Raw genomic sequence first — 22,591 nt, 5'->3', positions numbered from 1 at the left:
ATCACTCCATTATAGAGTGAGAAATGGAATAGTAGAGTTGAAACATTTTTACTCAATTTTTACTTTTATTCTATTTTGAAAGAAAAAATAGAATATTACTGTAACATCCCGAGTTGTGATATGTGAAAAAGGCTTAAGATAATTGATTTGGCTACCTATGTCACCAAAGTTGACTTACCTTTTCCGGAACACATCCTGAAAGAACTCCAGAGTTAAGCGTGCTTGAGCTGGAGTAGTGGAAGGATGGGTGACCTATCGGGAAGTGATTCGCGATAGCGTGCGAGTGAGACCAAAGCATGGGAAAAGGTCGGGTGGTGATTGCAGGGTCAGTAAATAATGATTTCGAGCCTTTGGAAAATTAACGGACCAACCGTCAGACGGGATGGGGCCCACGGGCCGAGAGAGCGGGCGTGGGTGGCCCATTAGCCGTAGGCGGTTCGGGGCGTTACAAGTGGTATCAGAGCTGGTTAGCCGTCTCAGTTCTGACCTGAGAGGCGTCTTAAGACCTGTCGTGGGGCGCAACGAGGACGTTGCGTTCTTTGAGATGGAGTGAATTGTAACATCCCGAGTTGTGATATGTGAAAAAGGCTTAAGATAATTGATTTGGCTACCTATGTCACCAAAGTTGACTTACCTTTTCCGGAACACATCCTGAAAGAACTCCAGAGTTAAGCGTGCTTGAGCTGGAGTAGTGGAAGGATGGGTGACCTATCGGGAAGTGATTCGCGATAGCGTGCGAGTGAGACCAAAGCATGGGAAAAGGTCGGGTGGTGATTGCAGGGTCAGTAAATAATGATTTCGAGCCTTTGGAAAATTAACTGACCGACCGTCAGACGGAATGGGGCCCACGGGCCGAGAGAGCGGGCGTGGGTGGCCCATTAGCCGTGGACGGTTCGGGGGGTTACAATTACATTGGAGATGTTTTTAAAAGTATGCATCCTTATGTAGATGTGAATGCCTCCGTTGTAAAACAAGACCCCATTTTGCAATAAAAAGGGCCGCAATTTCTCTCCCAAGAAATCGAATACTTGGAAAGGGGCTCTCGATCTGAATCTGGTGGTTGTAAAACCTAAAGTATACGTGCAGATTAAAATAGTCGAGTCTTGTTCACGGAGAAGTCTAGGCGAACTTCCCATGCTTTGACGAAACATACAATAAAAGTTAGGTCACGGTTACATCAGAGCCATCGACTGTTCACCAAAAGTCCGTTTGGGAAAATTCAATGACGATTTGTCAAATTTGTAGACCACGGAGAGATTGAAAATAAAGTTGAAAATCCATGCTTGAAAAAATTGTATCTTTCAAGACTCGAGAGGCTTTCATTTTAAGACATTCAAACACAATTATAGGAAAGAACAAAATGATCAACTTGTTAGTATCCTTCTGGTTTGTGCTCATAAGCACTGCCTACGCAAATACTTGCCTTAACAGATCTGGTTTCTTCGCACCCAATGGTGCTTACGACTTAAACCGACAAGCCATGCTCTCTACCCTTCCTTCTAACGTCACAGCTAATGATGGCTTCTATACCACGTCGACGGGACAAGATCCCAACAGAGTATACGGTTTAGGGATGTGTTTCCCAGGTACCGAAGCAGGATCTTGTTCTGATTGTATCATCGCTGCCTCTAATGGGTTGGTACATAATTGTACTACTCAGACAGAAGCTATAGACTGGAGGATGTATAGAAATACACTTTGTCTTGTACGCTACTCAAACCGCTCGTTTTACGGATCGCTCGATATGCAAATTATACGAAGTAATAATTATACTAGAGATTTTCAGTTTAACATGACGGATCTAGAGATTACATGGGAGGCTTTGATGATTGGTTTGATAGATCAAGCTTCCTCTTTGTACTACGCAGCCAGAACGCAGAAGCTTGAGTCGTCTACCTCCCACGTTTACGGTGTTGTGCAGTGCAGTAGAGACTTATCTCTTCAAAACTGCACCCGGTGTCTACAACAAAACGTGATTGAGTATACATCTTGTTGCCGTGGGACACAAGGAGGCACTATTTCTAGGCCTAGCTGTTTCGTTCGGTGGGAGGTTTATCCTTTCTTGGCACTTTTGGATAATATGCCTCCTCTTGAGAAAGGTAAGATCATGTACCATAATCTTTGTTGTTCCTAGGTTAAACAAAACATGTAAAGTTTTTTTTTTCTGTTCTGTTTTTGTTGGTTCTTAATTTTTATTCTGCTCTACTCATGTTAGTTTCCCTTAATCACAATCAATGGTGATGTGGGTTCCATGCAGATGGCAAAGGTGTTTCTACAGGAACTATTGTGGCAATTGTCATTGTTCCTATCTTGTTGCTTTCTCTAGGATTTGCTATTTGGATGAGGAGAAAATCGCATAAAGCATTAATAACAACTGCAAGTGAGTTTCCGCATTTTTTTTGTACAGAGACAGATCAAAACATAAGTAGTTTCTTTAATTTATATATGTTTTTCAGATGGTTATTTCTCTGCTGCAAAGAGATTAAAGAAGACTTATGATACTGAACTGCAAGATAACGGTAAAGAGATACGAATTTGATATAGAAATGTAATGACCCTAGGAAACTCTCCAGTGATGTAATACTATGTAATGACCCTAGGTTCACTTCAATTCGATTTTAAAGCTATCGAAGCTGCAACAAGTAATTTTCACAACATTAACAAGCTTGGTCATGGTGGATTTGGTGAAGTTTACAAGGTATAGTGTTTTTGCTAGAAACTTGACGAGAAAGCAAACAAATATATTCTGATGACTTATGAGACGTGCAGGGAACGTTTCCGAATGGAACAGAGATTGCTGTGAAGAGACTATCTAAAACTTCAGGACAAGGTGAAAGAGAATTCAAGAACGAAGTTCTTCTTGTAGCTAAACTTCAACATAGAAATCTTGTTAGGCTTCTTGGGTTTTGTGTCCAAGGAGAGGAAAAGCTACTAGTCTATGAGTTTTTGCCAAACAAAAGTCTTAACTACTTCCTCTTTGGTGGTAAGAAAAACAAACATATGATAGCGTTTTATTCTCTTAAACCTTAGTTCTTGATTTCATCATAGTCTTAAGGGTCGATATATGAGATATGTGCAGACTCAGCAAAGAGGAGCCAATTAGATTGGACAAGACGATACAAGATCATTGGAGGGATCACTCGAGGAATTTTGTATCTTCATCAAGATTCACGGCTTACAATCATACACCGTGATCTTAAGGCCAGCAATATTTTATTAGATGCAGATATGAACCCAAAAATTGCGGATTTTGGTATGGCTAGGAATTTCAGAATGGACCAAACGGAAGATAACACAGGAAGAGTAGTTGGAACATTGTAAGTATTTGTCCGGTACGTTTAGTTATAATCTGTAACTCTTTATTGTTTTTGATAAGTTATATGCGATGTTTTTTTCAGCGGTTACATGCCGCCGGAATATGTTGCGAATGGGCAGTTCTCGACTAAGTCTGATGTGTATAGTTTCGGAGTATTGATTCTGGAGATTATTGGTGGAAAAAAGAATAGTAGCTTCCACGAGATAGATGGTTCAACAGGCAACTTGGTTACATATGTTAGTAAATTTCCACACTATCTCACAATTTGCTACTTCATTTATAGTAATGATTATTGCTCTGAACACTAGTTTCCTGGAAAACGAATAAACAGGTATGGAGGCTTTGGAACAATGATTCATTGTTGGAACTCGTAGATCCAGTCACAGGAGATAACTATGATAAGTATGAAGTCATCAGATGCGTCCATATTGGGTTATTATGTGTTCAAGAAAATCCAACAAATCGTCCAAGCATGTTCACAATATGTCAGATGCTCACTAATACTTCAATTACACTGCCTGTGCCCCAACCTCCTGGGTTTTTCTTCAGAGTCAGATCAGAGAATATCCCATTAGCTGAGAGCTTTCAGCCAGCTCCGTCCTCTAGCATGTCCATTGCTTGTTCTGTAAATGATGCAACGATCACGTGTGTTAGTCCTCGTTAAAAGCCAGGCTATTGTTTAATATATATATTTTTTCATAAACGAGTATTAATAATGAAACCTAGTGAAGTCAGGTATCAAGACTGTCATGAAGTTCATCGACAGCCAAACATCTATCTTATGTCATTTATCATTGCATTGAAACAGAAAATCGATCTCCCTTACAAAATTCAAATGTCTCGTTTGTAAAACAAGACAGAATATAAAAAGGGAAGCAGTTTCTCTCTCCCAATAGATCTGGTGGTTGTAAAACCCTGAAAGTATACGTGTATAGATTAATATAGTCGAGTCTTCTTAACGGAGAAGTCTCGGTGAAGCGTCCCTGCCCTAACCGTCTTCGACTGGTCCATGAGATCCAACATCTGTAATTCCAACAAGAAAATATTTTTATTCTTTCTTATGATTTTTTTTTTTGTTAAAACATTCTAGGGTTCACGTACTTGTTTTCTCTCTCGAAGTCAAAGAAAAGTTCCAGGTTTTAACATATTCTTGGTTTCTCCACACTCCTTTAGGCGCAAGGGATTTTCATAAATTCATATAGTGGACATGAATTTTTATGTTTTCATGTTGTTTATAAACCGCTGGAATTGCAACTTTCACTTAATCTCCTCTCACCGACCACCGTTTGTTTTCTCACCTTTTCAAATCAGACATTCTTCGTGTACATCGAAAAGTCAGTGTCTTTATGTATGGACTATTATCTTTTAGGGGATGATTGGTAAGGACTATACTTTTATATTTTTTACTGTAAAATTTAATCTATAGATTTATTTCTGTAATTTTCATTGATGTAGCTTTCATTATTGTAGTTTTCTGAAGCATTAATTTTTTTGTTCTAAAAATAAAATTTTTTACAACTATTTTTAATTTTTTAGATATATCTTTTGCTGCAGAATTTTTTTTTAAAGAAAAAAAATTAGATTGGTTAACATATATGACTCTGAACTAAATTTTGGCTTTTTAAAACACCTTCATCCACAACCAATCACCCTTCTTAGTTACTCGGTTAGCTCTGAACACTAAAGCCTTTAATTTGGGCTTGTAATGTTTTATCTTTGCTGCAATTTATATATGAAAGCTTGAGGAAAATTTATTAGGTGTTTGCAAGCGTGAGAGCATCATTATCCCTATAACCCCAATTGGGTTTCTCAATGACTTGTTTAATAATAAAAGTTAGTTAAGAAATTTAGTTAAGAAACTTATAAATTTTGTGCTCCATTGGAGGTTTCTTACATAAGAGTTCTTAAAAAACAAAATACCACACAAGCATTCATCAGATTCATCACATTCATCACTATCAACTAAAACGTGTCCTAAAACAAGCATTAATCACACCCATATTCACTGACAACAATCTAACTCTAACCAACATTCATCACTATCAACTACTATCCACATGTGAACGCAATAAACAAGAAAGCAAGACAATAGAATTAACCTTGACAAGACTGGCACCAACGTTCTTGACTTTAACCTTGAATTCAATGCTTTGAGTAATGGGTATTTGTTCTCCAACTTTGCTCGATCACAACATTACTTCCCTGCAAAGTCAAGACTGTAAATGAGTGTTTGTATATGAAACAAGCTTTGAGTAATGGAGCTTTATGTTGTCTCTACCTTCTTACTACCGAGACTGCACCTTGGACCCTCACTCACAATCTCGCTACCATCCATCTACAGAAGTAGAAAAAATCCTTAAAAACTGAAGCTCAGAGGAATGAGAATATATGTATTTTGAGTGGAATAGAACCTTAACTTTGAGTTTGAGCAGATCAAATTCTTCATCATTGAGGATCGGATTTCAACACAAGCCATTGAAGCTTCCAACATATATGTTCATCAGAACCTACTGTTTCCTATAACCAAACAAAAAATGAAGCATTTACCCTAAGAAACTAAAAACAAAACTAATAGTTGATTACTTACAATGACAACACTGATTCCTTCCCACATCAACTCTTCTCAGCCTTGTTGATGTTGCAATACAGCATGATGTTTCTATCCACATCTTCTCCTCCCACTTAACCTTAAAAGAAATACCAAAAGACTCTAAATTCAGAACTTTCAGTAGCAAAGGCTACAACTTTTGGGAAAATAAATTTCAGACCTGATAGCTCTGTGGTGGCTTTTGGAGGCAACAAGAAGAATCTTTTTCTCAAGGGAACAGTTCTTCCACGGCTGAGCAAAGACCATTGAGTCCTCCACGACGAGAAACAAGTGGTAAGTTTGCGAGAAACAGCGGAGAAAAGTGGATGACTCTGATCTTCATCAGAGGGAAACCAAATGAATTTTTATCAACAGAAACAGAAAGAAAAGATCCGCCTTCGTCGGATTCATGGAGAACACATCGTTCCTCTTTCTGAGAAACTGAGAAAAGAGGAAGAAAGAGAAAGAAACCAAAATAAAGAGAAAAAATAAATAAAAAATAAATTTATGTTTCATTGTGTGTTAGACACGTGTGTTTAGAACTCTTCTAATGATCGGTGTCCAAACTGCTCAATTAAGGATCGGTTACAGATGTATTATTTACTTTTGATTTAAATAAATCAGTGATTTAGTTTAAAACCCCTCATAAGAAACTGCAATAAAGATGCTCTGAGACAGTTGCTTTCGACGACACATATATACTAGGCTCTGTATATTAACTGATCTATACGAATATTGTCGTGCAATTTCACCGAGCCTCGTATATTTTCAACTAAAATAGTAAAATCAAATCTTTTCTTTTATAAAAACCGTAAAATTATTTTTCCTTCCAAACCATAAAATAGTATTTTTCTACTAGCAAAATCACATTTTTCTACCAAAACAAAACAATATATTTTTCTCCACTGAAATAGCAACATTAAATTTTTCCATATAAACCATGAAATTACTTTTTCCGGTCTGCAATAAAATCATACTTTTCCTTCAATATCGTAAAATCGCTTATTCTCACATCAAATCAACATGTAGATGCAAGTTAAGAAAACAAACAAAGTTGCATCTAGATGCATGTACAACAAAAATACAAAGGAACAGCCTTTTATTCATTCCCATCATTGTTTGTATGTTACCAAGTACATATTAACTTTTCAATAGTTCCAATACTTATTTTCTAGTTTTCTTATTAAAAGTATGTATCCTTATTATGTAGATGTGAATGCCTCCGTTGTAAAACAAGACCCAATTTTGCAATAAAAAGGGCCGGAATTTCTCTCCCAAGAAATCGAATACTTGGAAAGGGGCAATCGATCTGAATCTGGTGGTTGTTATGTATAACCCTAAAGTATACGTGTACAGATTAAATGTAACAGGGTTTCTGAAGTAAAGATAAATCCTATCTAGAATCCACCGAGGATCGAAGACAAGGTGAATCAAAGCCCATGAGAAGATCACAGAGGAAGAAGGATCATCTCTACAACAAGGATTTCTATAGTGATGATGGTTGATGATGTTATGATGAAATGATGATGACAATAAGGAGACTAGGTTTATTATTTGATTGATTGATTCCCAAAATGGGTAAACTCTTACATATAAGTGTTTGTACTAAACCAGATAGATAAACCAAAACGCATAAATGAAATTACTAAACCGATATTACCTAAACCGGATTTATAATTGATAATCTGTCACATTAAACTAGTCGAGTCTTCTTCACGGAGAGCCATCGACTGTTCACCAAAAGTCCGCTTGGGAAAATTCAATGACGATTTGTCAAATTTGTAGACCACGGAGAGATTGAAAATAAAGTTGAAAATCCATGCTTGAAAAAATTATATCTCTCAAGACTCGAGGTTTTCATTTTAAGACATTCAAACACAATTATAGGAAAGAACAAAATGATCAACTTATTAATATCCTTCTGGTTTGTGCTCATAAGCACTGCCTACGCAAATACTTGCCTTAACAGATCTGGTTTCTTCGCACCCAATGCTGCTTACGACTTAAACCGACAAGCCATGCTCTCTTCCCTTGCTTCTAACGTCACAGCTAATGATGGCTTCTATACCACGTCGACGGGACAAGATCCCAACAGAGTATACGGTTTAGGGATGTGTGTCCCAGGTATTGAAGCAGGATCTTGTTCTGATTGTATCATGGCTGCCTCTAATGGCTTGGTACATAATTGTACTACTCAGACAGAAGCTATAGACTGGAGGATGTATAGAAATACACTTTGTCTTGTACGCTACTCGAACCGCTCGTTTTACGGATCGCTCGATATGGAAATTACACGACATGACTACAATACCAGAGATTATCAACCTAACGGGACGGACTTCGATATGACATGGGAAGCTTTGATGGTTGGTGTTAGAAGATGTTTCTTCTACGAACTACGCAGCTGGAAGAGTAACGCTTGAGTCTTCCAACACCAACATCTACGGTTTTATGCAATGCAGTAGAGACATATCTCCTCAAAACTGCACCCGGTGTCTACAACAAAATGTGATTGATTATAGGTCATGTTGCCGTGGGAGACAAGGAGGTACTGTTTCGAGACCGAGCTGTTTCCTTCGATGGGAGATTTTTGCCTTCTTGGGACTTCCCGAGAACATTCCTCCTCCTGAAAGGGGTAAGACCATGTTTTATAATCTTTGTTGTTATCAGGTCATATGATTGTTTTAGCCCATATCTAACCATGTCTGAAGTTTTTTTTCTCTGTTATGTTATGTTCTTTTTTTTTCTGTGTTAGTTCTTATTCTGTGATTTGGGTTCGTGCAGATGAGAAAAGTATTTCTACGGGAACTATTGTGGCAATTGTAATTGTTCCTATCATATTGCTTGCTCTAGGATTTGGAATTTGGAGGAAGAGAAAATCGTATAAAGCATTTACAACTGAAAGCGAGTTTCCTTGTGTTTTTGTACAAAGACAGATTTTCAAAACACAAGTAGATTCAATACGTTTTTAACTCTTTCTATGTTCTTGTCAGACGGTTATTTCTCTGCTGCAAAGAGATTAACAAAGACTTACAATACTGCACCGCCAGATAATGGTAAAGAGATACGAAGTTGATATAGAAATATAGTGACCCTTGGAAACTCTCCAGTTATGTGTAAATGCTTTTCTTTTTTTTTGCAGCTGGGGATGATATTTCAACTTCAGGTTCACTTCAATTCGATTTTAAAGCTATCGAAGCCGCAACAAGTAATTTTCATAATACAAACAAGCTTGGTCATGGTGGATTTGGTGAAGTTTACAAGGTATAGTGTTTGTGCTAGAAACTTGATGAGAACGCAAATACATATATTCTGATAAATTATGTGACGTGCAGGGAACCTTTCCGAATGGAACAGAGATTGCTGTGAAGAGACTATCTAAAACTTCAGGACAAGGTGAAAGAGAATTCAAGAACGAGGTGCTTCTTGTAGCTAAACTCCAACATAGAAATCTTGTTAGGCTTCTTGGATTTTGTGTCCAAGGAGAAGAAAAGATATTAGTCTACGAGTTTTTGCCCAACAAGAGTCTTAACTACTTCCTCTTTGGTGGTAAGGAAAAAAAAATATGATAGGGTATTTATTCTCTGAAACCTTAGTTCTTAATTGATCTTATCTTAGTCCTAATATATAAGACCTGTGCAGACTCAACAAAGAGGATCCAATTGGATTGGACAAGACGATACAAGATCATCGGAGGGGTTACTCGAGGGATTTTGTATCTTCATCAAGATTCGCGGCTGACAATCATACACCGTGATCTCAAAGCCAGCAATATTCTATTAGATGTGGATATGAACCCGAAAATTGCGGATTTTGGTATGGCTAGGAATTTCAGAATGGACCAAACGGAAGATAACACAGGAAGAGTAGTTGGAACATTGTAAGTACTTGTCCTTTTAGTTATAATATGCATTTTCTATTGCTGCTGATAAAACATAAAGTTATATACTATGTATTTTTGCAGCGGTTACATGCCACCCGAATATGTAGCGAATGGGCAATTCTCAACAAAGTCAGATGTGTATAGTTTTGGAGTATTGATTCTGGAGATTATTGGTGGAAAAAAGAATAGTAGCTTCCACGAGATAGATGGTTCAACAGGCAACTTGGTTACATATGTTAGTAAATTTCCACACTATGTCACTGTTTGCTACTTCATTTATAGTAATAATTATTGCTCTGAACACTAGTTTCCTGGAAAACGAATAAACAGGTATGGAGGCTTTGGAACAATGATTCATTGTTCGAACTCGTAGATCCGATCATAGGAGATTACTATGATAAGTACGAAGTCATCAGATGCGTCCATATTGGGTTATTATGCGTTCAAGAAAATCCAACAGATCGTCCAAGCATGTTCACAATATTTCAGATGCTCACTAATACTTCAATTACACTGCCTGTGCCCCAACCTCCTGGATTTTTCTTCAGAGTCAGAGCAGAGAATATCCCATTAGCTGAGAGCTTTCAGCCAGATCCGTCCACTAGCATCTCCGTTGCTTGTTCTGTAAATGATGTATCAATCACGGGTGTTAGTCCTCGTTGATGGGCAGGCTAATGTTTAATATATACATATTCTTTCAAACCGAGTATATAATGTAACCTAGTGAAGTAACTTGGCTGAGAGTACATGCACCTGTTTTGCCGCCACTACCATCCATTTCATAGTGACTGCTGTTCTTTTTGCCACTTATGGTCTCAAGAACTAAGAAACCAAAACTATACACATATGATTTCATGGCGAATTGACCATACATCACATACTATGGAGACATATTGTAACCACTGCCACAATACTTGAAACGTTAAATTAGTAAAAACATATTATTACTGTCTACATAGGCATAAAATGAAACAGAAAAGTTTACTAGGTTCCTACTATTATTTTCGTATTGTCTTTCGTTTGGTTCACTCCAGCAATTCTCGTCATTCCAGAGTCTGCAACTTTCAGATTCATATCAGCGTCCCGTAAGAGATTACCAGCTTTGAAATCATGGATGATTGTGAGTCGTGAATCTTTATGAAGATATAAAATGCCTCTAGCAATTCTTTTAATGATCTTGTACCATATTTTCTAGTCCAGCTGGTTTTGCATCGTATATATATTTTAAATGGCATGGAATCTGAAAATGATATCTTAGGCTAGGTGTTGAACTCAACTAACCAAAAAGGAAGTAATCAAGGCTTTTGTTGGACACCAACTCATAGACAAGGATCTTCTCTTCTCCTTCCAAACAAAAACCAAGCATCCTTACCAAATTTCTATGCTGAAGCTTTGCCACAACAACAACTTCATTCTCTAACTCTCTTTCACCTTGTCCTGATGTCTTCCATAGCCACTTCACCGCAACTTGTATTCCACTATGAAATGTACTCTACAATTGAGTAAGTTGTTTTATAAAGAATCAGTCAGTTTGGGAATTATCGGTAAGATTAATAAAGAAGTTCATAAATGTAGCTCCGTGAAAACCTACATCTGCAATACCAGAATTTTTTTCTTCACTTTTTATGGATTTTGTCAAACAATTCTAGGGTTCACGTTCTTAAACGCTTGCTCTCTCAAAGTGAAGTTCCAGGTTTTATCAAATTCTTTGTTTTCTCCACACTCCTTGATGCATAAGGTGGTTTAATAAAGTCATATAGTGAACATGAATTATTATATGTTGATGTTCTTTGTAAAGGTTTTGTATAACTCTGTTCTTGTCGGTATATCATATGGTTTGGTTAGAAATCAAATAGAGCAGAACTCTATAAATTAATAATGTTGGGATATTAAAATTTTATTAATTTATAGATATATTAATTTACAAAAATTTCTTATTTAAGATATATTTATTTTAAGATAAGAAAAATATTTTTTTTTTAAATTTGACATTTATGTTAAATTTATTATATTATATGGTGTATATAATATGTGGTTTTAGATATAATATTACTAAATCTCATCAAAATAATATTAAGTGTTAAGAAAATATAATGATAATTTTATTATAAATATAAAGCAAACAATATAATAGGTTCTTACTTATATAAAATATATACATATAAATTATTAATTTATAATTTTAATAGAACCATGTATTTATATAAAATTTTCTAAAAAAAATATTATTTTATTATTTTATCGATTTGTATTTTGAATCGGTTCAAATTGAAACCGATAAAATTTATTAAATTATAAAGATTATTAATTTATCAAAAATTAATTTAGAGAGGTTTTACAGTATTGATGAAACAGTGAGATTACATGAAAGAGTGAGATTACCCCCACGATGGCTACTTAATTCAACTGGACCGATTACTGTGTAACCAAAATTAATTAATCCTAATTTAAGAATTGGGTTAAGTCAAGGTCGTTGACCAAACAAAAAATAGTAAGACTTAGACCATCTCCATCAGTGGGGATGGTGATTTGGAGTGCTTAACAAAAAGAAATTAATATTTGAATGTGTTAAATTTATATATGTTAATTTAATTACTTTAAAAAAATATTTGCAAATGAAAACAAAACATTTGACACTTATCTTTAAGTACCGGTTCCGAAAACAGAATTTAGAGAAGCTCACCTAATCTACCGATGGAAATGGGCTTAGGTCACGGTGACATCAGAACAATCTACTGTTCATAAACAGTCCACTTGAGAAAATTCAATGACGATTTGTCAAATGAGTCGACCACAAAGAGATTGAAAACAAAGTTGAAAGTCAGCTTCCGAAAAATTATATCTTTCAAGACTCGAGGCCTTTATTTTAAGACATTCAAACATATTATACGAACAAAAAATCAAAATGGTGAACTTATTAGTATCCTTCTTGTGTGTACTCATAAGCTCTGTCTCCGCAGATAATTGCCGTAACAGCTCTGGCTTCTTCGCACCCGATGGTACTTACGACTTAAACCGACGAGTCATGCTCACTACCCTTCCTTCTAACGTCACAGCTAATGATGGCTTCTATACGACGTCGGCTACAGGGCAAGATCCGAACAGAGTATACGGTTTAGGGATGTGTGTCCCAGGTACTGATGCACGATCTTGTTCTGATTGTATCATGGCGGCCTCTAATGGGTTGGTACAGAATTGTACTACTCAGACAGAAGCTATAGACTGGAGGATGCATAGCAATACACTGTGTCTTGTACGCTACTCAAACCGCTCGTTTTACGGATCGCTCGATATGCAAATTTTACGCTATGAGTACAATACAAGAGATATTCAACCTAACGTGACGGACTTTGACATGACATGGGAGGCGTTGATGATTGGTTTAATACAAGATGTTCATGTTTCGTACTACGCTGCTGGAACACAAACGGTTGAGTCTACCAACACCAACCTTTACAGTTTTGTGCAATGCAGTAGAGACTTATCTCTTCAAAACTGCACCCGGTGTCTACAACAGAACGTGATTTATTATAGATCATATTGCTCTGGGAGCCAGGGAGGCATTGTTTCGAGGCCGAGTTGTTTCGTTCGATGGGAGATTGATACGTTCTTGGGACTTTTCGATAACAGTCCTCCTCGTGAAAAGGGTAAGATCATGTTTTATAATCTTTGTTGTTATTAGGTCATATGATTATTCTCATATCTACCCATGTTTGAATTTCCTTTTCTTTTTCTTTTTGTTCTGTTCTTGTTAGTTTTTTTCTGCTATATTTTTGTTAGTTCCCTTAATCGCAACTGAACCAGTGGTGATTTGAGATCGTGCAGATAAGAAAATTGTTTCTACAAGAACTATTGTGGCAATTGTAATTGTTCCTATAATATTGCTTGCTCTAGCATTTGCCATTTGGAGGAGGATAAAAGCGTATAAAACATTTACGACTGAAAGTGAGTTTACGATCGTGTTTTGGTTCAAAACATAAGTAGATTCAATAAGTTTTTATATATCTTTATATGTTCTTCTCAGACGGTTATTTCTCGTCTGCAAAGAGATTAAAGAAGACTTATGATACTGCACCGCTAGATAACGGTAAAGCCATACGAATTTGATATAGAAATGTAATGACTCTTGGAAACTCTCCAGTAATATATAATACCATGTGCAACTTCGTTTAGCAGTTGGGGATGATATTTCAACTTCAGGTTCCCTTCAATTCGATTTTAAATGTATCGAAGCTGCAACAAGTAAGTTTCGTAATACTAACAAGCTTGGCCATGGTGGATTTGGTGAAGTTTACAAGGTATAGTGTTTGTCTCAAGTATTTAACTTATTTGTGATAGAAACTTGACGAGAAAGCAAATACATATAATCTGATAAATTATGTGACGTGCAGGGGACGTTTCCGAATGGAACAGAGATTGCTGTGAAGAGACTATCTAAAACTTCAGGACAAGGTGAAAGAGAATTCAAGAACGAGGTTCTTCTTGTAGCTAAACTTCAACATAGAAATCTTGTTAGGCTTCTTGGGTTTTGTGTCCAAGGAGAGGAAAAGATACTAGTCTATGAGTTTTTGCCCAACAAGAGTCTTAACTACTTCCTCTTTGGTGGTAAGAAAAACAATAAGTTTAATTATCTGAAACCTTAGTTCTTGATCTCATAGGTTAACGAGTCGATGTCTGAGATGTGCAGACTCAACAAAGAGGAGCCAATTGGATTGGACAAGACGATACAAGATCATTGGAGGTATCACTCGAGGGATTTTGTATCTTCATCAAGATTCGCGACTGACAATCATACACCGTGATCTCAAAGCCAGCAATATTTTATTAGATGAGGATATGAACCCGAAAATTGCGGATTTTGGTATGGCTAGGAATTTTAGAATGGACCAAACGGAAGATAACACAGGAAGAGTAGTTGGAACATTGTAAGTAATTGGCCTTTTTAGTTATAATTAGTTATAAATAGAAAGTTATTGACATGTACTTTGCAGCGGTTACATGCCTCCCGAGTATGTGACAAGTGGACAGTTATCCACAAAATCTGATGTGTATAGCTTTGGAGTTTTGGTTTTGGAGATTATTGGTGGAAAAAAGAATAGTAGCTTCAACGAGTCAGACGGCTCAATAAGCAACTTGGTCACATATGTTAGTAAATTTCCACACTATAACTTTGTTACTTCTTTTAGGAATGATCATTGCTCTGAACTTTAGTTTCTTGGAAAACAAATAAACAGGTATGGAGGCTTTGGAACAATGATTCATTGCTGGAACTTGTAGATCCGGTCATAGGAGATAACTATGATAAGTATGAAGTCATCAGATGCGTCCATATTGGGTTATTATGCGTTCAAGAAAATCCAACAGATCGTCCGACCATGTTGACAATATTTCAGATGCTTACTCATACTTCAGTTACTCTGCCTGTGCCTGAACCTCCTGGATTTTTCTTCAGGGCCAGATCAGAGAATATCCCATTAGCTGAGAGCTTTCAGCCAGGTCCGTCCACTAGCATGTCCATTGCTTGTTCTGTAAATGATGTATCAATCACGTGTGTTAGTCCTCGTTGAAGGCCAGGCTATTTTTTTGAAAGGACTTAAACAAACGAAGAGCTCTGTGATAATTTCTTCTTGTTGATAGTCGTAACTGCTATCCTAATCTCGGAAGAACTGTATCAGTAACTTACAAATCAAAGCATGCACATTAATTGCTTGAGGTATTAGTCCTTGTTATTGTCTTTGTAGGGAAACAGTGTTTTTTTTTTGTAACACTTAGAGAAACAATGTTTAACTGGACATTTTACCAGTCATATATCAATGCTTCGAAAAAGAAAATCGATCTCCTTATGAACTGAAAATGATTCGAGTATACCGAAGATTATCATGTCTCTAAATCTTATATGTAACAGTCTACAATCATATTATATCACATCATTTTTTTTTTTTGAATAGATTTGTATTCAACGAGGAGTTATTTGAGTAATGGAAGCCTCGTCTACGGAACACGTGACAACCGCATCCATAGACAGATCAACTCCTACTTGTTCATGCTTACTTCTAAAGAAAAATCCAGGTGGACGAGGCAAAGTGAGAGCGATGGAGCTAGTAGTGAGCATTTGGACGATATCTGACATGGTTGGACGATCTTCAGCTTCTTCTTGAACACATAGTAAAGCGATATGGATGCATCTCGTAACTTCTTCTTTTTGATAACTATCTCGAAATGATGCATCCATGAGCTCTAATTGCGATCCATTGCTCCATAGTCTCCATGCCTATTAAAGATTTTAATTTTAATAATCAAAACTTTGGTCATTGTTTAAAGCAAAATAACTATGAACGTGTATACTCACATATGTAACCAAATTGCCAGTACTACCATGTATTTGATAGAGACTACTGTTCTTTTTGCCACTTATAATCTCAAGAACTAAGACCCCAAAACTATACACATCTGATTTCATTGAGAATTGGCCGTACATCGCATATTCGGGAGACATGTAACCACTGCAATATTCTTGAAATGTTAATTAATAAAAGTATATTATTACTGTCTACATAGTCATAGAGTGAAACAGAAAATCTTACTAGGTTCCGACTATTCTTTTCGTATTGGCTTCCGTTTGGTCCATTCCAAAAATTCTTGCCATTCCAAAATCTGCCACTTTTGGGTTCATATCAGCGTCCAGTAAGATGTTACCGGCTTTGAGATCACGATGTATGATTGTGAGTCGTGAATCTTGATGAAGATAAACAATCCCTCTAGCAATTCCTTTAATGATCTTGTACCGTATTGTCCAGTCCAGCTGGTTCTGCATCGTAGTGTCTGCACATGCATAATTATTTGTTTATAAATGGCATGACATCTAAAAATGATATCTTAGGCTGGGTATTGAACTCAACTTACCAAAAAGGAAGTAATCAAGGCTTTTGTTGGGTACAAACTCATAGATAAGTATCTTCTCTTCTCCTGTCAAACAAAAACCAAGCAGCCTTACCAAATTTCTATGCTGAAGCTTTGCCACAACAACAACTTCATTCTCAAACTCTCTTTCACCTTGTCCTGATGTCTTTGATAGCCTCTTCACCGCAACTTGTATACCACTAGGAAATGTACCCTATAATCAATGATAAGTTGTTTTACAAAGAATCAGTCAGTTTGGGAATTACCGGTAAGATTAATGAAGAAGTTCATACAGAAGTATTTATTCCAAATGGAGGAATGTAATTAAGGCTAAGTAGAGTTTTTTTTTTCTATTCTGCAGCTCTGTTGAGTTGGGAACGAGAATGAGTTTTGTGTGTGAGGGTATGGCGATTATCGTACTTACTTCCATACATTTTAATATGCTCAAAGTACCGTGCGAGTAATGTGATTAAACAGAGGAAAAACAGAGTACTCTGATGGAGTTGGTTTACATGTAAGTACTTTGTCAAACAACTCAGCCTTCTTTCGCTTTTCACTTTCAAGATTTACATCATTTAACAACTCTAAACCTACTTTTATCTTAATGTGTTATGAAAATTTATGCTAGTACATAATCAACTACATTGGAAGCTATATGCAATGGTAATAATAATAATTAATACCTTGTAGACTTGCCCAAATCCACCTTGACCAAGTTTGTTAGTTTCAGAAAACTTATCAGTTGCTGCCTCAATTGCCTTAAAATCAAACTGAAGTGACCCTGCAGTTGTAATATCTTCCCCAGCTGTCAAAACATTTAACATCTGGATCACAACAGAATAATCATTCGACCTGAGAATGCATATACTTTATCAGTTCAATCTTTTACCTTCAGCAAGTGGTTCCGTCTCATAAGTTCTCTTTTTCTTTTTAGCACAAAAAATAAAAACAGCTACGAGAAGAAGAAAAATAACTGTGATAGGAACAAGAACAGCGATGATTGTGACATGTGAACCCCTACCTTTTCCTGTATTCAAAGAAATACATATGGTTATTATATTGCGTCTTGTAAACTCATGTTATAGCAAATCTTGAGTATCTCACAAGAAAATTTGGGATGAAACATGTAATCAAAGAGAAGTGAATATTCAGACCATGTCTTTGGGAAGACCGTGGAGGAGCTGAATCCAACTGAGGTTGAGGAGGTTGAGGTTCTCCTGTGGGGGTTTCTCCATAGAATTGGTAGACCTCATACCTTGAGTTACAACTGGGCATAAGAAGTCTTCCCCCAAGTTTGTCAGTGGGTAATGAACGGATAGTCTGTTGTAGACAATTAAAACAATCCTCACTCGTCAAATCGGGTATGCACTGAACCATTCCATAAAGTGTCCGAGACGATGTGAAGTTGGACTGGCTAACCGCAAACTTTCTTGAACTATTAACAGCCTCGTTTACACACTTGTTCATCAAAGAGAACACTACATCACGAAACCTATCAGACTGGTTTAGTGGAACAAACTGAGTGTTCCACATGAGTATTCCGTTTGTTCCATTTTGGAATGAAGATTCCAAGAAAATATTCCGGTCAGCGTATCGAAGCATGCACTCGTCGTACCATATCAACCCAACCTTCTCCTCTGGACATTGTTTCAGAGTGTCGCTGGCAGCAAAGACGACACAATTACCGCAGACTTCCGGCCGGAGATCTCCCTGGCAAAGGAAAAGGCCGAACACCAAGTCAGGGCTTTGACCTGCCGCTGTGCTGTAAAATCCGGTAGTGGAGGAAGAACGACTGTTGGAAGAAAGAGATGACAAAAGAGTTCTAAGATTGTAAGAGTATGTACTGTTTTTGGAGTAAGTTGTCGTGTTTGGACAAACATGGTATATGTAATTAGGGTCTTGTTGCTGTGCATAAGATCTTGAGCTTGCAAGTAAGACGAGGAGGAAGATGGAACAAAAAGCAGACAACATTATCTCTTAATTCTTTGATAAATGCGATGGAAACCAAGCATGTTAAGAGAATACAATTTCTTACAATTCAACGTCATCTTCTTATAGGCGGGTATCGTCAATAATAACAATAACCGATCCATCATATTTGACTCTTTCTTCACCCTGTTGCTGCCTCATCATCCACTGATAAACTAGAGACTGACACGTCATCTCTTCCGTATTTCCTTTTCTCACATGAGACAGCGTAATGGGTTTACACGGGTTGATTAGGCCATTACAAGAAAAAAAAACATTATTTCATATTTTAAACCTAAGTTTACACTTCACCTTCAAAGGCCCAACAAGAATTTTATCCAAAGACCAGACCACCATTGTAACGCGTATTCTTCGTTCCTCTTACGCACATTTTCACACATCACAATCATCACCCACCTCAAGTTGTGTGGCACTGACTTCAACTGCGACAATAAGCTAATGGCTGATATCAAACTGCGAGATGAAAGAGACAAACAAAAAAGCTTGAATCTTTTTGTCCGACAATGGATTTGATCGGGGGAATCGACAAATGGGCTGAGTGTTTGTCCCGAACTTGGGATTTCTCTGAAAATATACTGCTCTGGATATCTCGAGAACGAATATCAAATCAATCATCAAAAGCTTAGCCTCTCTAATGAATCAGCTTTCCACGGTTGTTTCGCTTCCTTGAAAGACAAGAAAATAGAATGTCTCAAATACATTCTTTGTGCTATAATCAATAATATAAGCAAAAAAGGGGAAGTTGGTTTTCAAAACACATGCAACATAAATGAGGAGCTATGTAATTGCAACATGACAAAAGACTTAAGAAATCATACCAGTGCTGGATTGATGTTGTGAGAGCGTAGATACTCTTTACATTTGTTTCAATGTTAGAAAACAAGTATGTAAACAAGTTTATTTCCTTTTGAATCAAATTTAACATTTTATTACAAAAATAAATAACAATAACATCTTCTTAATAAGCTTAAATGCCATCCAAAACTCAGAAGGAACTGTATAAGTAATCTTACAAATCAAAGCAACCACATTCGTTGCTTGACGTTCACGCATTAGTCCTTGTTAGTCTTTTGCGGGCAAACAATGACGAGAATTTTCAAAATTTAAATGTTGTATTAGAACATTTAATATACAATTTTGAAAGAATAAAATGTAAAGAAGAAAATTCAAAGTCTTCATTTACTTGTTCACAAATCTCCTATATATTAATTGAGAATCTTTGTAAAAAATGTAACCTCAAGTTTGTACTAATTTACTTGATTAGGTGGCAATCCCTTAATCTTTTTATTGCTTTTTTTTTTTGAACACAACTTGTTTTCATTAATCATTATAACTAGAGGGAATTAAACTTCCTCTTTGATTAAAAAGATAAACAATAACATAAGCTAAATGAGATAAATCTTCATAAAAAGTTGACAGCGAATTCGAGACGAAGCTTGAATGCGTCGATAAAACCTTCGCGATCAGCTGAAAGATAGTCACATAATGTGACGTTGAAAGCCAGCTCTCACCTACGAGAAACCCAAAAGTAATCTCGGTTGCCTCTTCAGGTCCCGTAGAGACCGCTACACAAGAAGACAGACTGGTAGAGAAACTAAAGCCAGAACTCAGCAATAGAACCGAGAAAGTATATCCTTTCATTGAAATAAGGTATGAGATCCACTCCTTATGAGAGGAGGGTAGAACAAGCAACCAAGATGTTCCCGATGAATCCAACGGAAAACTCTTCATAACTAAAAGATATATCATTATGCGCAATTCAAAGGGACCAATGAATCCACCGGAAATCCTTTGCGACTTAGCCAAAATCAATGAAACCATGTCCATTTCTGAACTGTGTTTACCTGAGCTAAGCCGTGAGCTGATAATATCAGCAGTAATCATAGTGAGCCTGGCCCAAAAAGTTATCATTAGCAACCCAAAGACAAGCCAACGAACGGTTGTATGCGGTTGTGGAAAGTCGCCGGCGGTATCCAAACGGCCAACGATTGAGAACGGGGGAGCATCAGGCGGTGAACCGGAGCAGTCAGCACATCTGGCGGGACAGGTCGGAGATAGGTTAAGTACTTCGCCACAGTGGCGGGTCTCGTCGATAGCACATGTCTTCGCAGCACCAGTGGAGAAATGAAATGGAAAAGGTTTGGATGGAAGAGGAGGCGGTTTCCGGCGAGGATCTACGAACACAGAGCCTTGAGTTACAGATCTGGCGCACCAGAAGTAGGAGCCACAGCACCAAGGAACACGCAGAACGGAGGAGCAGCGGCAAGGAATACGAGGAGCGGAGGACCCGCTTGACATTGCTTTCCGGGAATCCCCAGATAAGCGGACAGCATAAGAGACGGTGGACTTCCGGAGCACGCTTGAACCCAAACAATTTGAAACAGTAGCAGTAATGGTGGAGACGAACAACGCGGCAGTCGCGTCGGAGACGAACGGAGCAGCAGTCGCGGCAGAGATGAACGGAACAGCAGCAGCGATGGAAAGAGAAGCATACTTGAAACGGGGCATCAAGGGAGACGGACGAAGACGACGCCGGCGAGCTAGGTCGCTGCCGGCGTCGACGAAACTAAGAAGAAACGGCGCCTCGATTTCCGTGGCAGGGAGAGACGAGCTAGGGCGAACTGTGTAATAATATCTTTTTATTGCTTATGTGGCATCATTAGAAAGAGTTTAAGCAAACATTAGTGTAAAATTATTAACCCCTAGCAAAATCCATATTCGGACCAACTAATTTAAGAATGATGTTGTGCTCGTAACTAAAAACATACTATACGAAAGTTTTTTTTTTTTGGAACACACTTACTTTCATTAAAAATTCAATCTTCTTCCATACAACAAAAAGAGGGAATCATCCATTCTCTTTGTCCATAAACATAAAATGCAATAAATAAATAAGCTAAACGAGATAAGTCTTCAACCGAAGATGACAGCGAATTCGAAACGATGCTTGAATGCGTCGGGGAAGTTTTCACGATAAAGTCGGATAGCTTAGAGATAGTCACAAGTGACGCTGAAAGACAGTTCTCACCAACAAGAAAAACCGAAGTAGTCTTGATTACACTTTCAGGCCCCGTACAGACCGCTCCACAAGGTAACAAACCGGTGAGTAAACTGAAACTAAAGCTCGAAAAAGAATCCGAGAAATTTGCTCCATTCATAAAAAGGAGATATGGTAGTGAAATACTCTCCGCAACAGAGGGAGAGATAGAAGTTGTGCGTAGACAACATGCCTTTACTACTTTTGATGGCTCAGAGCTGGACGCCGGAGTGGATTCCCACCTACATCGGACATCAGATTCACAAACAGATGAAGACATGGTTGTAAAGTTGTCAAGGATGGTATAAGTTTGCCAAACAAACTCGGATCTGGTCGGAGGATGCTACGGATCTGGCGCTGGAACTGGAGGGAAGCAAAACCCGAGAAGATTTTGGACTCAGCTTTTCCTTGTTGAAGAAAGGGAGAGCACAAGTGATGAACATGATGCTCCATGGCAGATTGAAGAGCTTGGACAAAGCCTTCCGTGTGACTTGTCCGTCAGCGGTAACACATGGGTTCAACGGAGATTACCCCCCATAAACAAAGCACAGCAGCGGTGGGAGAGTCCTCCAGACTCATTGCTGGTGAACAGAACAAACGAGAGGGAAGAGACACCAAGAGGACGAGAACCAGATCGATGGTTCTCGTCGCGTGCTTCGTCGGGATCTCCTTCCTTCACAGAACATGAAGAGAAACAAAGCAGAGCAAAAACAAAGGACAAGCAGTAGCGTGAAGAGCAGAGAGCAGAGAAGAGATGGTGGCCAGCGCCGGCGATAAAGAGCCTCACCGGCGCCTGAGATCGTGAATCGCAAGGTCTCCTCGATGTTCGTGTCTGAGAGAGCTACTATACGAAAGTTTATTAAAACAAACCTAAGCATT

General features: G+C 37.7%; 3 protein-coding genes, 1 long non-coding RNA gene and 1 pseudogene across 6 annotated transcripts; 3 read left to right on the top strand and 2 right to left on the bottom strand.

The window, feature by feature from the left end:
• Positions 1-1,188: 1,188 nt before the first annotated feature.
• Positions 1,189-4,385, top strand: LOC106366223 (cysteine-rich receptor-like protein kinase 24). Its single transcript, XM_048741097.1, has 7 exons — positions 1,189-2,099; positions 2,258-2,380; positions 2,601-2,698; positions 2,770-3,006; positions 3,070-3,317; positions 3,399-3,552; positions 3,648-4,385. The coding sequence occupies exons 1-7, from the start codon at positions 1,280-1,282 to the stop codon at positions 3,978-3,980; spliced, it is 2,013 nt and encodes a 670-aa protein (XP_048597054.1). The 5' UTR covers positions 1,189-1,279; the 3' UTR covers positions 3,981-4,385.
• Positions 4,386-5,268: 883 nt separating this feature from the next.
• Positions 5,269-5,811, bottom strand: LOC125578440. Of its 2 annotated transcripts, none has more exons than XR_007316548.1 (3): positions 5,734-5,811; positions 5,595-5,651; positions 5,269-5,518 (listed from the first exon to the last, which is right to left on the bottom strand). It is a non-coding gene; the product is annotated as an uncharacterized LOC125578440 (long non-coding RNA). The 2 variants fall into 2 exon arrangements; XR_007316547.1 differs by having other exon boundaries at positions 5,728-5,800.
• Positions 5,812-7,253: 1,442 nt separating this feature from the next.
• LOC106440473 lies at positions 7,254-11,669 on the top strand (annotated as a pseudogene).
• A 512-nt stretch (positions 11,670-12,181) lies between these two features.
• Positions 12,182-15,802, top strand: LOC111198029 (cysteine-rich receptor-like protein kinase 24). 2 transcript variants are annotated; one of them, XM_013882067.3, is made up of 8 exons: positions 12,182-13,433; positions 13,612-13,731; positions 13,811-13,873; positions 13,960-14,084; positions 14,178-14,391; positions 14,474-14,711; positions 14,778-14,931; positions 15,021-15,802. In XM_013882067.3, exons 1-8 carry the CDS (start codon positions 12,692-12,694, stop codon positions 15,351-15,353), a joined length of 1,989 nt encoding a protein of 662 aa, XP_013737521.2. In that variant the 5' UTR covers positions 12,182-12,691; the 3' UTR covers positions 15,354-15,802. The 2 variants fall into 2 exon arrangements, with proteins under 2 accessions (XP_013737521.2, XP_022549274.2); XM_022693553.2 differs by having other exon boundaries at positions 12,183-13,433; positions 13,963-14,084.
• Positions 15,803-15,947: 145 nt separating this feature from the next.
• LOC106353175 (cysteine-rich receptor-like protein kinase 5) lies at positions 15,948-18,664 on the bottom strand. Its single transcript, XM_048741119.1, has 6 exons — positions 17,858-18,664; positions 17,576-17,751; positions 17,370-17,491; positions 16,690-16,900; positions 16,371-16,608; positions 15,948-16,289 (listed from the first exon to the last, which is right to left on the bottom strand). Exons 1-6 carry the CDS (start codon positions 18,655-18,657, stop codon positions 16,076-16,078), a joined length of 1,761 nt encoding a protein of 586 aa, XP_048597076.1. The 5' UTR covers positions 18,658-18,664; the 3' UTR covers positions 15,948-16,075.
• Positions 18,665-22,591: the final 3,927 nt, after the last annotated feature.

Source organism: Brassica napus, chromosome A1 (assembly GCF_020379485.1).
Source record: "Brassica napus cultivar Da-Ae chromosome A1, Da-Ae, whole genome shotgun sequence".
Classification (NCBI taxonomy): Eukaryota; Viridiplantae; Streptophyta; class Magnoliopsida; order Brassicales; family Brassicaceae; genus Brassica; species Brassica napus.
This window is presented reverse-complemented; position numbering and strand designations above follow the sequence as displayed.